The 16,952-nt window shown below is 37.9% G+C and overlaps 2 protein-coding genes across 7 annotated transcripts in view; one reads left to right on the forward strand and one right to left on the reverse strand.

Moving 5' to 3' along the window:
- Positions 1-6,472, forward strand: part of LOC118816662 (multiple PDZ domain protein) — a 75,097-nt gene extending 68,625 nt beyond the window's left edge. For all 5 annotated transcript variants that reach the window (XM_036583173.1, XM_036583176.1, XM_036583175.1 and 2 more), the window contains 9 exons: positions 377-524; positions 840-926; positions 1,029-1,122; positions 1,216-1,253; positions 2,374-2,496; positions 3,290-3,394; positions 3,482-3,570; positions 3,849-3,972; positions 5,075-6,472. In XM_036583173.1, the coding sequence (XP_036439066.1) occupies positions 377-524; positions 840-926; positions 1,029-1,122; positions 1,216-1,253; positions 2,374-2,496; positions 3,290-3,394; positions 3,482-3,570; positions 3,849-3,972; positions 5,075-5,221 (955 nt within the window). In that variant the 3' untranslated portion in view covers positions 5,222-6,472. The remainder of the gene's footprint in view (positions 1-376; positions 525-839; positions 927-1,028; positions 1,123-1,215; positions 1,254-2,373; positions 2,497-3,289; positions 3,395-3,481; positions 3,571-3,848; positions 3,973-5,074) is intronic.
- A 51-nt stretch (positions 6,473-6,523) lies between these two features.
- LOC118816663 (equilibrative nucleoside transporter 2) overlaps positions 6,524-16,952 on the reverse strand; it is a 28,738-nt gene continuing 18,309 nt past the window's right edge. For both annotated transcript variants that reach the window (XM_036583178.1, XM_036583179.1), the window contains exons 9-13: positions 15,066-15,238; positions 14,743-14,845; positions 13,152-13,237; positions 12,422-12,621; positions 6,524-12,083 (exon numbers count right to left, since the gene is read on the reverse strand). In XM_036583178.1, the coding sequence (XP_036439071.1) occupies positions 11,972-12,083; positions 12,422-12,621; positions 13,152-13,237; positions 14,743-14,845; positions 15,066-15,238 (674 nt within the window). In that variant the 3' untranslated portion in view covers positions 6,524-11,971. The remainder of the gene's footprint in view (positions 12,084-12,421; positions 12,622-13,151; positions 13,238-14,742; positions 14,846-15,065; positions 15,239-16,952) is intronic.

Genomic DNA, 16,952 nt, shown 5'->3' on the forward strand with positions numbered 1-16,952 from the left:
GAATGTCAACGTGTGAGAAACTACATAAGCAAGTCTGTTTGAGATTACTTAACAACTTGACATGGTTTGCCACAAAAGTGTGTTGATTTAAACATTCGTATTGCACAGTGGTAACCTGGTGGCTGTAAGCTTCCATCACTTATAAGCTATGTGGCTCATCAGCTACATTTAAGGTAGGAGGAAGAAATGTGTAAATTAAATTTTTGATCAAACCTCAACCCTAGGCTGCTACAGGGGAACCCCTTTCTCTACTTGACTGACGTACGCTTCTTTGGACAGACGTAGACAATAATGACACTTCAAAGAAATGACACTATTGTTTAATTAATAATGATGTATTAATGGTATGATTGATCATGTTCCCTCTTACCCGCAGGAACGATACAGGTGTGTTTGTGTCGGACATTGTTAAAGGTGGAGTTGTGGAGAGTGACGGGCGGCTCATGCAGGGAGATCAGATTCTGTCTGTTAACGATGAGGACGTCCGATCTGCGACACAGGAGTCCGTCGCCGCCCTGCTGAAAGTAAGCATACAAATAAGCTACGAAAACCACAAACGTGTGTATAAAACATTACACAGAATTTAAAAGTATCTTGAATCTGCTGTATAAATCAACAATTAATGAATGAATAAAAAAAGAGATATATGATGAGAAACATTTTCTTACCAAACACTTATTCATCCTGCATTACTTACTTCAACTTTAACTAGAATTTTTCTCTCCATGCAAATATTATCTTGCGGTATGAGCCAGTAATGTGTATACTATAGGTTTAATTTGATGCCAGATTATTTCAGTGAACTTTAGACAATCCTTATGCAATCTCTATCTTATTAGTGTTGCGTCGGTCCAGTCAAAGTGGAGGTGGGTCGTTTTAAGGCGGGGCCGTTCCACTCCGAGAGACGCATGTCTCAGGGTAGTCAGGTGGGCAGTGATTTTGGAAGAGTCTATTACACTTGGATCAATTTTGGCTAGTTTTACAGTGGTTTGGCCTCCAAACTGATGTACATATGTTTTTATGTGTAGATGAGTGAAGGTGGAAGCTGTAAGATCACCCAGCAGACTTTCACTGGTTCCGGTAGCCTGCAGGGAGACTTGGAAATCCGAAGGAGTCACGAATGTAAGCTTAGTATGCTGTTGCTTCGTAGTTCAAGTTGACTTATAAGGTGCAGAATTTTTATTTATTTAACATTCATTCTCTCTTCTCTCTCAGCACTGGACCAAGATTTCAGAACTGTTGAGCTGTCCAAGGTAAGATATGCTAAAGACTCATTCTTCAAATGTTACTGTTATTTAGAGTACTGTTGATCTACATGTTACGCTGTGTTTCATATGGCTCTGTCACACATACAGGTGTATGTACACTTATGGGCCACTTTATTAGACATTCGTACCTTGTTGGTACACCTTGTACTTAAATCTTTTTAGATGCGAAGCGCCTCATGTAGCTGGCACTCATGCACATTTGCGCCAGTAACAATCATATAGTGTTTGATGCTTCAGAAGAGCTGTGCTTCTCATTAATGACATTGTGTCCTTATTTCATGCACAATTTGTGTTATCGAAGGCATTATAAATGCCGTCTTTTTATGAGGAAAGTCAAAAAAAAGTTGTCAAAAAAAGAGCCAATCGGGTTGCTAGTAAAGCCGCAGCAAAGCGGGAAAAGCCCTCTGTCACTGTGAGGTTTTGTGCACGTGCAGCAACAACAACCTGAAAATTCTATTTTATTGTTTTTAGCAAACGCCACAAAATATTTATGCTATTTTGTCAGATTTTATCACTGACCTCAAATATGCATTTAAAGCATTAACACAACTTTCAGTTTCAGGTTTATAAGTCTCTTCCCATTTAAAATAGTAGGAGTCGGGTCTTGTATAAGTGGAAATAACTGTCCAGCATTGTCAAGATGGCCACTGAGTGAACAGACTTTCCTGTAAGAACTTTGGTGTTAGTCATCAACTAGCTCTTCATCAGTGACCAGTTTCTGACCACAGGACCAACTAGATATTTTGGTTGGTGGATTATTCTGAACTCTGCAGTGACACTGAGATGTTTAAAAACTCCAGCAACACTGCTGTGTCTGTTACACTCATACTGGCACAACACACACTACCATGTCAGTGTCACTGTTGCTCTAAGAATGATCCAACACCCAAATAATATCTGGTCAGTGGTGGTCCTATGGTGGCCTCCTTCCATAGATAAATTCTTTTGCAACAGATGAACTAAAATCTGTAATTGTGCACTTACAAAATGCGCCTATATGGTTGGTATTCCTGATAAAATGTACAGTGAGTGTAGTACAAGGTAGGTGGACTGAAAAAACTGACAACTCAGTGTGTGTATGTATGTTTGTGTCTGTGTGTTTCAGGAGCCGTCTGACTCCCTGGGCATCAGTATAGCAGGCGGTGTGGGCAGCCCTTTGGGAGATGTGCCTATATTCATCGCTATGATGAACCCTGCTGGTTTAGCTGCACAGACACAGAAACTCAGAGTGAGTTTGTCTTTGTGTGTATCATATTAATGTTAGTTCTCAGTAGGGCTGAACAATGAATTATTTGTATTTCTAAATAGCAATTGAAACAGGGCAATTTCCAAATTGCAAGAGAATTTTAATTGTATCCTACTACATTATTCAACATTATATGTTTTAAGTAAGAAAAATTTAGCCTCATAGTGCAGAGCTTATTAACTAAAAGTTTTCAGCATCAGTGTTCAAGCTACAATCCTCAAATTCAGAAAAACAGATGTGCTGCACTTCTTGGCAAACAAATGCCCTGAGCGGAATTTAAATCACTCTCTCTCTCTCTCTACTAACATTGCAGTCTAGTGGGTTAATAAGTGAGTTAATGTGCCTTTAAATCAAATGAAGTTTAACAGTACATCAGCCTCATTCACATTATGGGTTGGTGCAAGGTCACAGTGAATCAGTTCGCCTGAAATATATTACATATTTCTGCAGTAGCGAGAGGAACTTAAGCACAGCGGGATGAACAGTTGATCAGAGGAGGGTGAATGATGTTCATCTCAGCACAACATTTGGTTTATCAAGATCTGTCCATCAACTCAAGCACTTAGTAAACAAAGTGTCTGCAATACGCATTTCGTGCAAGCTGCTTGGAGTCAGGTTCTGGTTTCAAATTTAGCCGTGCCTGTTGGGCTGGGATGGGTCGGGTCTCATAGTTCTGGGCATGCTTCTGGCTTCAACTTCATGCTTGTGCAGACCACTAGTTAAAACTGTATTCTAATCTGCTGTAATCATTATTCTTGTTATCTCTCTCTCTCAGGTTGGTGATAGGATTATATCTATCTGTGGCACATCTACAGAAGGCATGGCTCATAGTCAAGCTGTATCACTGCTGAAAAACACCACAGGAACCATACAACTGCAGGTACACATAAACACAACAACACACAAACTCATTCAGTATCACTCTGTGATGTGCAGCATTCATTTTTTGGTTGATCTTTGTGTGTAGGTTGTAGCTGGTGATACTACAGTAACTGGTCCCCCACCAGATCAAACACCTGGACTGACCACAAGCAGTATCTTCCACGATGACCTGGGGTGTGTATCAGCTTACACACACATGGATACAGAGCTTTTTTGTCCAAATGTGCTAAAAATACGCCAATTTATTTTTTTTTGGTAAATTTGGCCCATTTCAGTGGACTATGGTCAATTTTATTCTAATATTCACACAAAACAGCAGGTTCAAATGATGTTAAAAAAATAGAAGGTTTTGATATGGCAGCAATGACATGGTACTTAAATATTGTTACTTGAGTTATATCAGAAAATCTAATTGTGTGTGTGTGTGTGTGTATACATTTGTGTCTCCACAGTCCTCCTCAGTGTAAGACGATTAGTTTGGAGAGAGGGCCGGACGGTCTGGGCTTCAGTATAGTGGGTGGCTTTGGCAGCCCCCATGGAGACCTGCCCATCTACGTCAAAACTGTGTTTGGAAAGGTAAAACGCTTTATTCTGAATTAATAATAATATTAATAACAATAATAATAATAATAATAATCTTTGTTTATATAGTACTTTTCATGCTGGTGGCGGCTCAAAGGGCTTTACAGACAGGTGATAAAGCTTAATAGTAATACAAAAAATATTGAGTACTAATTTAAAATCATTAGAAAATAACAGAGATCAAATAAAAAGATAAATGCCAACAGCCATACAGTTAATTATATGCTAAGTTAAAGAGATATGTTTTTAAATGTTTCCTAAAAGTGAGCACTGAGCTTGAATGTTTAATAGAAGGAGGAATTAAGTTCTACAGTTTAAAAGCCTAAATTCAAAGAGTCTCTCCATGTTGTCTGTATTTTTTAGAGGATATTTGCAGAAGGCCAGTATCTGCAGATCTAAGATCACATGCTAGAACATAAACAGACATTTTGTGATCTAAGTGGGTTCTTTGTCATTTAAAGCCTTAAAAACTAGTAGCAGAACTTTAAAATCTGTCCTGAAAGATACAGGCAGTCAGTGCAGTTCTTTCAAAATGGGATTGATATAATCTGTTTTGTTTTTGTTAGGAATTTAAACTCTCAGTGTATTTAATTCTGGATCATTCAGTTAATGTGTGAGAAAAAATAATACAACTTTGAAATAGAGTACTATTCAAAAATTTGGAGTTTTAACTCACATATAAAGCCAATTTTGTAACAGATACGTGTATAATACGATTCTTACATGATAATAGTACCGTATAACTTCATGTATATCAAATCATTTTAAGAAACTGAAAAAACAAAGAAATGTTAGAGATATTTAGAATGATAAACAGAGCTGTAGAAAACTCCATGAATCAGAAAGCTGTGTAGCATTGAGAAGTTATAATAAAATTGACACCCACTTGACAAAAATGACTGTAAATAGATAATTTTAGTATTACTGATCATCAATTTTAAAATGTGAAATATTGAACTAAGCCTCTAAAATGCCTTCTGGTGCCTTTTAATGTCTAATCTTCTTCGTTATTGAATAAAACAACTGTTTATTTCAGTTGATTCCAGATGTTTGAATATATATTCTATGTATCCTAATACATATTCGTTGTGTGCAGGGTGCAGCAGCGGAGGACGGGCGTCTGAAGCGCGGTGATCAGATCGTTGCTGTTAACGGTCAGAGTTTAGAGGGAGTTACGCACGAGGAAGCAGTTGGCATTCTGAAGAAAACCAAAGGCACCATCACTCTCACTGTGCTTTCATAGAGAGAGATTACACAGATGAAACACAGATGTAATTTCATGCCCACAACACAGTCATATACAACATTCTCACGAGACACTTCGACTTTTGCTCATACAAACCACATCCACATTGTCACTGTTGCACTCTGATTAAAATGGCCTGTGTGCTTTTATACAGACATGTATTAGCTCTTGTGATCTACAGAGACTCAAGCAGAGTCATTGGTAACACTGGCTCGAGCTGCCTACACACTGTGATCTTTATCATTGATGCTGTGGAAATGTTAAATGTACCCCAGACATTGTTTTCACTCTTATTAGTATGCTGTTTTAAATGTAAAACCCCTTCTAAAACTGTTGCTTTTGTCCTAAACTGTGCTAATAGCAGTACTGGGTAGTTGAGTAACCAAGTTACTGTTTACCCGCCACCTTTATCAGAAGCCTTTTTCCATTGATTAGTGAAACATCTTCATGAATACTTCTTACAGTCTGTGCAGTTTAAATTAGTTATGCCATTCTGCATGAATATCACTACTATGCTCATCTTCAGAGAGCAAATTTCCAGTTCAAATTTAGTGCTGCATCAGTTGAATGAGGAGACGTGACTTATTATTGATTAGGATATTATTCAGTGCTTAATGTTTTCTACAAGCTTGAAGGTAGTTAAGTACTTGCTTAACGTAGTTTTAATATAAAACTTTACCTACGTAACACCTTGTATTAATTTAGGTTGTTGTTTTGGATTATTTTCTTTTTTATTCTGTAAACATTTTAAGAAGTAAGTACTTTAGGCAATACTCTTAGTCCCAGACTGCAAAAAAAGGCTAGCCATGACTTTTGACTAGACTACGTGCTCTGAAAGACAATCTAACTGCTGGTTTTAGCGATCGTAATTATGTGAATGCTTTGAAGAGATACTCTATTGTACTAAGAAGTATGAAGTGGGAGAATTATTTAGCCATCCAAACTGTGTTATTTATGAACCAGAGAAACCGTTGAAGACATCTAAGTCTTAAGTATTAATGAGAAACAAATGGATTAACTCTGTTAAATATTTGTTAGATCTAGCTGCTGATTCACACCATGTCTTTATGAAATGCTATTTACAGTATTCATGCCAGTGTTCATCATGTGTCTGTCAGTGTGGATTATGTTACAGAGTTAGAGAAATGAATCTTTACACACAAGCAATTCTGAAACCCAGTATTGAGTTTTTTTCTGCAGCTAAATGAATAAAAGTGACCTTCAGTGGATTATGTCCGTCACCACAAATTTCTTTTACTTTGCTTGTATTTTTTTTTACAAAAAAAGAGCAATACATTCTTTTTAAAAAATGACACTTTATTTAAGTAGTTTCAATGCTGACAATGTTGATGAAAAAGAAAATCTTACAAATACACATGTACAAAGCCATGAATCACTCCCTTGTAACAGTGCAGTGCAGTATCATCAGCTGTACAGTCCTGAAGCCTTGGCATTCATTTAAAAATCATCGAAAAATAGACTAAATGGCACTGTAGGACATTCTTCACTACTGTAAAAGCTACGGCACTTCTGTTACAACTTTACTTACTTTTGTCACCAGGGGGCGAAATAGACTGGACATATATGATACTCTACCCTGAATCTTGTTTTTCTTGTTTCTCTGATCGAGAGAGATTAGGGTGGACGAAGCTGTTCCAATTCTAACAGTTTAAGGGAGTGTGTCAACATTTTTAACATAATCTCCTAATCTACCTGCAGCACCGACCGACCACTTCATTAAACACATTTCCTTCGTTCTACACTCACTGTCCATTTTATCAGCTCTGCTTACCATATAGATGCACTTTGTAGTTCTACAATTACAGACTGTACTTTATCTGTTTCTCTGCAGAATTTGTTAGCCCCCCTCTACCTCGCTCATCTATAGTCAGGAGCCCCACAGGACCATCACAGTGCAGGTATTATTTGGGTGGTGGATCTTCCTCAGCACTGCGGTGACACTGACGTGGTAGCATGTTAGTGTGTGTTGCGCACTCTGTCTAACAGAGTGGACAGTGGGTGGACACAGTGTTTGAAAATTGCAACAGCACTGCTGTGTCTGATCTACTCATACCAGTGCCACACACTTACACGCCACCACCACGTCAGTGTCACTGCATGAAGTGGCTGGTCGGTGTATACCAGACAATTATTTTACATAGTAAGCACATGTCGTTGGGCAGAGCCTGTGAAAACCCCGCCCACACTACTATGTTGCTTACAGATCCTCTCGTCATAACTGTGAAAAATGCACTGGAAAATAATACATGTTCACCGAAATGCACGTTTGGCATAAATGTTTATTAATAGAACTGCCCAATGGCTTCTATTATAAGTGTGTTCTGAGTCACCAGATTTTCTGTTTTTCTTTTTGTCTGTGCAGGAATCTCTTCAAAATTGTGGTCATCAACTGTACACAACAGGTACAGCAGAGATAGACATTAGGTTGAAAATGCTGGAGTACCTGTTTAAAAAGGCAGATCTCTCTCTTTAGTCTGGGTTCTACAATGGGAAAATATTGCAACTAAACAGAAAAAAAGATTCCCTGGAAAATTGTGTGCGAAAAATACACATTTACTGGCCAGAAGGGATTGCAGGCTGTGCACGCTTGCCTTTTTTTAGTCATTTTCTCTCCCCCTCTCTCTCTTTCTCTCTCTCTCTTTATACACATTTAACCTCGTTTAGAATCAGCAATCTTGCTGAACAGACATGGGACTTTTTCAAAAAGTAAAAAACAAATAATAATTACCAAAAGTATCATTAAAAAACAAAACATCTACATTCGTATCACTGCAAAAATAGAACTCCACAAGTTCCACCTTCAGGCTTAACAAAGAAAAAGCAGAGACAGAGCGGTGAATGAGTGGAGTGTATATTTTGTCATTTAGTCCACAGAAACTGTATCTACTGACTACATCAGAGAGAAAACAGAAAAAAAACTGAATTCTTTATTGACAAAAATACTAAATCTATCTACTAAACCAGAGTAGCATGGTAAACTATAAATAAAATAAAATGCTAAATAAGAACAATCCACAGCAAAATGTACAAGTACAGCTCAGCTAATAAACAAACTCCTGATGTTTTACAAATGGGGTTTTTCAGTTTTATTTCATGTAATACCTTAAGCAGAGGAAGAGGACAGAAGGCCATGGATTAGCAGTGCTGTTTTGTTTATATTGTTTGTTAAAGCAGAGAATTCCCCAGATTCAAACAGTCATTCAAAGTGGGTCAAGGTGAAATGCTCCATTCTTGAGATTCCAGATTCCTGCAGTTTGGAGATTTTTCCCTTCAAACACACCTGATCCAACTTACCAATGAATTGCCAGATTTATTTGGAATGTTAGAGCAGGGAATCAGCAAACAGTGCTGGACTCTAGCCCTCAGTTCCTCGGTTCTGGTTTAACCCATTAAAATCCCAGGGTTTTTACATACTAAGGTGTATTATTCAGTAACTACAGGGACCCAAACTGGTTCTGAGGTTATATAAGTGTGAAATAAAAGTTGTGCCCGCTCGTGGGCCATGGCCATGTAAGGGGTTAATGCGTCTAAAAGCTCTTTCATAGAAAGTTATCAGATGAAATGGCTATGAACATGACACTTGGTCAGACAAATATGCTGAAGACACATGCAGATTCACTAGTCGTTTGGATAGTAAATAAAATTGATGTACTGTTAACATTGCAACACTTGGTTCCAATCACGACCACTGTAAAGAAAGCCAAGTGGATCAATTTCTCTACAGTGAAGCATTTCACATCAAAGCACTCTGAATGACTTTATATCTCAACGACAGAATTATGTAGAGAATCTGTAAAATCTTGTGTCGTAATATTTGCTTGTGAAATACTGATATAATAGAATGCTATACATTGGAGAAACATTAATAATCGCCCAACTGCCTGAAGCAAGTAAAACTCCAAATTGGGACAGCAACTGAAAATCGTTTTCAATTCAGTGAACAGTGTACTTGATGTTGCTGTCTTTTGTTTTCATATGCAAACCCCCCCTCATTATGGAAAAAATGGTGTAATCCAATTGTTCAAAAAAGTTGGCCAAACGGGAGTGGGCAACAAAATGAGTAAGAAACTTTATTTCCGACCACATCAGACATTTCAGAAAAACGTCTGTGGGTGTTTCGATGAATTAAAGCATTAACATTGGTTGAAAAAATGTTGACTCTCATTAATCATGTCACATAAGGGGTTTACCAGTATGCTCTTTTATGCATTGCAGTATATCGCAATCATAATATCTCCCAATACAAATGCAATATGGTCAAGCCAAGCAGGTATTATGGCATATGAAAACAGGACCAGCAGTTGAGAGCATTACCAGCATCACCTAGCACGATTTTGCATGTTAACCAAAGCATTTGTGTAGTCAAGCTCTCTTTACTCTAGATACTTTGCATACACTAGAAGCTCTCTACAGCACAGAATCAAGGACAAGAAAAGTACTCTTTATCTGCTGTCGTCCTTTTAAATCCACTCCAGCTGCCTTCTCTTATGGTAAAGTACAGAGTAGGTCAGAGGACAGAACTGTTGTTACTCTAGTTGCTGACCTTGCAGAGTGCCTAAGCTAATTTATGATGCTGTAAATTACAGCGTCCAAAAGAAAATGGCCTGTAACTCAACAACAGGTCATTTCAACAAATGAAAAGTCGCTTTTCATTTAATGACATCAATCCCAACATGCACTGCTACACATCGAGTTCCTAAATGTATCAAAATAATTCGTCAGTTGAACAAGTCAGTTTAGATGAAATGAGAAATTTCATATGCATGCATATACATGTATACCGTCATTGCTGAAACAAAACACAATGGTAGCATTTACAAAGGCATAAGCTTTTAATGACAACTGACATAAAGTTGTATAAACATTTATAAAAGCTTTTTCTAACAAGTCTCAGTTGTCATAACATTGGCTGAGAGCAAGATCACATCACAATGGACAAAAGCAGCCTTTATGAGAGCTGACACTTGTAGGAATAAACATCTAAATAGCTTTACGTCAGTTGTCATTAAAGGGTTACGTAGGTGTCATGTAGCCTTATGAATCCTACCCTTTAGTTAAGTGTTACCGTACATGAGTTAATGTAATAACATTTTATTCCAGATAATTTTGGATCATTTCTACTAGTCCATTTGACATGTTCACACAATGTAAGAGGGCAGCTGCCTTTTTATAAATTATAGTAATAAAAATGGAGTTATGAGGTTTTGTTTCAACAGCAATTATATGAAACTGCCTGTTTTACATGACAGAGCTCTAATACTACAGTTCTTCAAAGAATAATGCTAGAAATACATACATCTTTTTCATTAATGATTTAAAGTCAAAACAGCCTCAGGATTAAATCAATCCATCACCCCCAATTATCATGATTTTTAGCATCACTGTTAATGCTCAGAAATGTTTTTCAGTTCAGTTATTGTTTCAAACTGACAAAAATAAATAAAATGTAACTAAATAAATATTTACAATGAGGTTTAAGTGACCCGATGAAAAGTGGCGTACTTGGCTATAGGCCTTTCAGCTTGGAACACTGTCCTAAATGTATCGTGTGGTCAGTAATGTTGTTCCCTTTTAGTTGTCAGAAGGTCACTGACATTGTGAGTGTTCATACCAGTATGAAATAAACAGCTTGGAGAAATTCATTCAGTTATAGTTAAAAAAACAAAAAGAAACTCAACAGGAGTTTCTGTTCCCTCCTCTTTCTCTCTTCCTCTTTCAGATGTGACACTGAAAACCAAAGTTTTGTCTTACTTTTCCTTCTTACATTGTAATTTCACAGATTGCAAATGTTCCTGAGCAGTTTGTGAAGTCACTGGTAACTCGTATTAGTGTTTCCCTTTCATTCTTCTTTTTTTTCTCATGACATACCTTCAAATTTTACCTTGGTTGCCATAGTGATGGCTACTGTGGCTATCCCTTTAAAGGCAACAGTATTGATCCATCCTGTCTGCTTTTAGCCCTCTGAGTAATGCTTTAGGCAAAAATGTCCTTCAGAAAATTCAAAATAATGGAAAAAAAAGAAACATCTACTGACCTTATAGACCAGCTTTAGGATTAGTCAGTTTTTTTTTTTTTACCTCTGAGATATTTTAATCAACTACATATGAGCTACACTCTTAAAAATAAAATTGTCTAAATAGTTCTTGGCTTGGACATAAGGTTCTGGGGAAAACCAGACAGTATGTGGAGGTTCTTAAAAAGCTAAAAAGGTCCTTCACACACACATCTAATTTTCAAAAAATAGTCCTTTAAACCTTCAACCATTTATTAAGAGGTTCATGAAGGAACTAAGTGGTTCTTCTATGGCATTGATCCATAGCTATTCTGACACCTTTATTTCTAGGAGTATTCTCAGAGGTGGCAGTGTTTTTGTTATCGTTCAAATTCATTTAAAGATGGTTTTAATGATGATGAGGTCTACATCCATCCCTTTAATTTAGTCTTCCTCACCATCTCCCTTTTCAAAGATTTTAATCTAGTACATGCTACTTAAAATTCTTTTTAAGCCACAGCACCCAAAAGAACATTAACGGCCCTTTCCTGCTCAGCCTTTCTTTTTTTCACCATGTAGATTCCTCCAGAATTCGATGACGAACGTTAAGGCCTTTTTTGTCCCAGAGCAGGCTGATTGACGATGGGGCATCTCACCTTTCAGATGGTGTTGGATGGAGGTTACAGCAGAAGACTTTTTGGACAGGGTTTTGGGTTAGATGAAGAAGTGCCTGGCTACACAAGTAAGCGCAGTGGGAAAGAGAAAGCAGCTCCCAGTGACAGACCCAATGCCAAGAAAAACGTCATCAAAGCTCCCGCTGTTTCTGCATCTTTTGGAACCACCAGCCTGGGAGAGAAATGGGGGATTTTCAGATTCTATAAATGTCAGCAGCTACAAAAGGCCTAAATCTTGTAAAGCTGCTTCTGTAGCTTCTGTAACCAGCTTGTGGCTTGCTACCTATTCACCATGGTGGAGGTACAACAAGCTCCTACAGCAATCAAGTCAAATGAGTAGACACATGAATAGATATCATCCAACTGAAATATTGGGATGCATCGTGTACAAAATAGTCATGTGTAAATTGCTGGGTGTATATTTCAGTCATTAAGAGAATAGAGAAGGATAAGGCTGAAACAGTGGGCAAAAAGTAAGACTGATAAAATAGTTATGGTGTGTAAACTCACTGGGGTGCATAAGACATGGAGAGGCAGACGCAGTATCCACTGGAGATGGAGAAGAGCATCATGATAATGACGAACAACACGTCATTAGAGAAGAACACAGGGAGGAAGCGGCGCTCCTGAACGTTACACAGCATCAGCAGAGGCACGAAGATCACCCGAAAAATCACCAACATCGGAAATAATCGACTTTCTTTAGGAGGCTAAGAGAAAAAGTGTGAGAGAGAGAGAGAGAGAGAGAGAGAGGTTTGTTAGCCTTGTAAATCCAACTTCTGGCTGTCGCCAGGGAGTCTAGTGGGTTTCGTCGCTCAACTGGCCAAGAACCTCGTACACAAAAACAAACCCACCAGAGAATGTTGTTCTTTGCATGATGTGCAAAATGAGAGACACTGTCAAAACGGTGCTACAGCAGAAGCACATAGAATGTGTCTCAGTGGAAACCAGGAGATGCAGTAAACTCTTGAATAACTTTTAAATACAGGATGTTATGAACTTCACAAATGCTTTGCAATCTAGGGACTATATCTTTCTCTGGAAAAGAAGAATCTGCAACTATTTTCTACTAAGGATTAGATAAGTAACTGCTGGGGGAGCCACTCAGTCTGAGACTAGAGATTAGCAAACAGCTTCTGGATACGTTGAAACGATTTAGCCCTGCTCTCTGAGAAAAAAAAACAGGAAAGATGAAAAGGTACGGAGAAGAAAAAGAAAATGGTTAATAATTTTCACTCACCCACTGCACAAGAGAAGTGACCGTTCTCCCAGTCCAGTCCATTACATTAAAGACCAGGAAGCAACATACAGGGATAAAATAGAGTTCTGAGAGAGAGAGAGAAACAGAGAGATATCTTTTTTAAGACCTCAGCGTAACATAATAAGCACTCGTTTATTTTAGCTAATACCTGATCGATTAAAATATGCCGGGGTCTGACATCCCTAAATTATAAGACTTACAACCCCTTTCCAAAAAAGTAGGGACTCACATTTTAAGGAAAAAATAAAATGCAATGATGTGCAAATCAATCATCAACTGAAAACAGTACAAAACCTATCAAATATTGAAACTGAGAATTTTATTGCTTTTTGAAAAATACATGCACATTTTAAATTTGATGCCAACAACACGTTCCAAAAAAGTTAGGAAAGGGGCCTGTTTACCACTGTGTTTCATCATCTCTTCTTTTAACAACACTCTCTAAGTGTTTGGGAACTGAGGAGACACTGCTTTTGTTCTGAAAGTGAAATGTTTTCTCATTCTTGCTTGGTGTAGGATTTCACCTCCACAACCAGTTCAGGGTCTCCTTTGTCATATTTTTGTTTCATAATGCGTGAAATGTTCTCAATACGTGACAGGTCTGGACTGCAGACAGGCCAGTTTAGCATGCTAACTCTATTTACGGAGCCATGCTGTTTTAATATATGGAGAATGTGGTTTGGATGAAGATATATATATATATAGTTCAGCATTAATGTTGCCTTCACAGGTGTGCAGGTCACCCATGACGTGCACTAATGCACCCCTATACCATCATGGACGTTGACTTTGGAACTGTGCACTGAAAACAAGCTGGGTGGTCTTTAGCCTGGAGGACACAGTGTCCATGATTTCCAAAAAGAATTTTAAATTTTGATTTGTCAGACCACAGGACACTTTTCCACTTCGCCTCAGTCCATCTTAAATGAGCTCAGGCCCAGAGAAGGTGGCAGTGTTTCTAGATCCAGTTTATATACATAGAGTTTTAACTTGCCTTTGTTTCTTTTAGCATTTAGCATATCAGCCTTTTGTTGCCTTGTCCTAACTTTTTTAAAATGTGTTCAAAATGGCCATATATTTTTCAAAAAACAATAACATTTCTCAGTTTCAACATCTGATATGCTGCCTTTGTACTTTCAACTTGTTTAAATATAGGGTTTAAATGATTTGCACATCATTGCATTCTGTGTTTTTTACATTTTGCACAGCCCAACCCCAAAAAGGGCTTGTATTTAAGGATCCGCAGAAAAACTTTGGTTTCGTGGGAGCTATTGAAAAATAGGCTTTATATATCTTTTTATATCTTTAACTGGTATTGATTAAGAATAACTTTTATTGTTGTTGAGGATTGTGAAAACTTTACTATTTACCATTAACATTTACCATTGTGTTCCCTAAATTTAATGGCTAGATTGTGACATACTGTCTAAGTGACATACTGTCTAATGAACAAGCAGGGGAGACATTTTTGTTGTGTAGGTTTCTAAAAAGTGTTTGGGATGTTGACTTATTTGGTTTGCTGAATAGTTCTTTATGCAGAGAAGCGTGTTGATGTACTCAGTGAACGTACCCCATTTCCCTGAGTAAACGGTCTTCACATCCACTGTGACGGCGGGGAAGACTGAGAGTGTGACCGTGAACACGAACGTTACACAAAACGCCATTACCCAGATCTATACAGAGAGAAAGAGAGAAAGAGAGAGAGAGAGAGATAAAATACAGTAATGTACAATAGTACAGCATGTTATACCATAGCTGAGCACCTTTCATTCTAATTCAAATCAAAGTGCACATATATGATGGGTGTTTCTGAGAAAGTGGCCAATGAAAATAAGTACAACGTAGGTGTTTCCAATAAACTAGCAACTCTTTGTACATCAAGCTGACACATACCTTTTTGAACACCTCCAGGACAGAGCTTTTTTTCTCTTTAGAATTAGCAGTCTCCAGACTGACAAAGGCTTGCCTGCCACCATCACCTTCCTCACTGGCCAAACCACTGGGGTTTTCTTTGGGCACTGAGCCATTAGCGTGACCGTTCAGCTCAAAGCTTTCCTGTGGGGTCTCTATCAGAGAAAGAGAGACTCAATCACACACTGAGAAAACAATCTAAATGTGGTGATTTATGATCTAAACTGACAGCAGTGAGACAACAGAGCCACACTGTTTCCCAGCTTGTGCAGAAACAAAGGTCGTCTTTTTTTTGCTTCTCCAGACGGCTGCTGGCTGGGCCGCTGCAAGCAGTCCCGCAGCTTGACTGGGACTGAGATAATGACATAATGAAAAGTAAACAAGCCCAAAGTGAATGAGTGCATTATGCCATGGTGCTTCTGCACTAGGAAGAAGCAGACTTTGCTTCCAGCTTTAAAATCTAGAAAAGTGCCAAAATGCTGGCAGTGTAGCTTCTATCTTCTTCTTTGCGCCTGCGTTCTAATTGATTTAAGAGGGGAACGCTCCCTTATACTCTGATAAATAAACAAACCTTGAAGTTGTGGTTGTTGTGCACTATGTTCATTCACAACAAACCCGACAGATACCTGGATTATTCATGGTTGTACTTTGCTGTAAAGAAAGGGTACCAAAATGGTTGTCCTGGGGGGGGCAAAGTGCAGTGTTTGTGGTGGGCCGAACACCCAAAAGACAAAATCATAAACATATAAGGAAGGCAGATTTCAACTCTTTTTTAAAAAAAAAAGTTTCTTTGGGCATTATGATGTAATGATTAAATTTGCACAATTTCCGCTTATGTGGTTGCTACAGTATTCCAGCTGGTTGCTAGGGCATAGCTAGGCAGTGGTTGCTTGGTGGTGTTAGGTGTAGTTCTTAGGTGGTTGCATGATGTCAGCATGATGTTAGTTATAATAACTAATTATAACAGTATAAGCTTCTGTAAATTCTGTACGATTATCCTCAAAGCAAACTCCAGATACCAAACATGTCTTAGCTGGCTGCCTTTGGGGTAAGGAGAGAATTTATAAGTTTAACTTTACACTAAACTATCCTTTTAAGTACACGTGCAGCAGTGGGTTCACACTGACAGTAGTAAGTTGGACTAAAGAGTAGATGCTCTTGTGCATTGTGAAGAAGTTTGCAATTCATTTTCAAAATAAAAAAGCCTTGATAAGACAGAGCATAGTTCAGCCATCTGAAACAAGCTCCCATAACCTTCCTGATAATCCATAATCTAATCTACATCAGTAATGACATGTTTCTCTGTTATCAATTATCAGGAGCTTACAACTGTTATAAACAAATGAAGTTCATCCACATGTAATCTTCACCCTGTTCCTTCTTCATTCCTTAGCATGGCTTTTGACTGCGTTCAAAGTGATGTTTTAACTATTGTAGATTGTTCTCTGTCAACAGGTGTTTTTCCAGACCCTTTTTTAGACTGCCTTTGTGAAGCCTCTGTTAAAAAAGAGTGGCATTGATCCTTCCATATTAAATCATATTAGATCAGTTTCAAACCTTCTTTTTTAAGTAAAGTCTTAGTAAAAGTTGTATTCAAACAATTTAATGCATATCTAATAAAAAACAAGTTATATGAGAAGTTTCAATCAAGATTTCGTTCTAACCATAGTACTTAGACAGCATTGGTTCGTGTTGTCAATGACCTTATGCTTAGCACGGATGCACAATATCCTGCTATTCTGGTCTTTCTAGATCTTTTGATGCCGGATTTTAATCCTCTGTCTTCGGGTACAGTTTTAGAATGTTTTAAATCACATTTAGTTAACAGATCATAGTTTCACTGGGAAATCATTAATGAAAAATTTCTTG

The sequence above is a fragment of the Colossoma macropomum genome, unplaced genomic scaffold (assembly GCF_904425465.1).
Source record: "Colossoma macropomum unplaced genomic scaffold, Colossoma_macropomum, whole genome shotgun sequence".
NCBI lineage: Eukaryota > Metazoa > Chordata > Actinopteri > Characiformes > Serrasalmidae > Colossoma > Colossoma macropomum.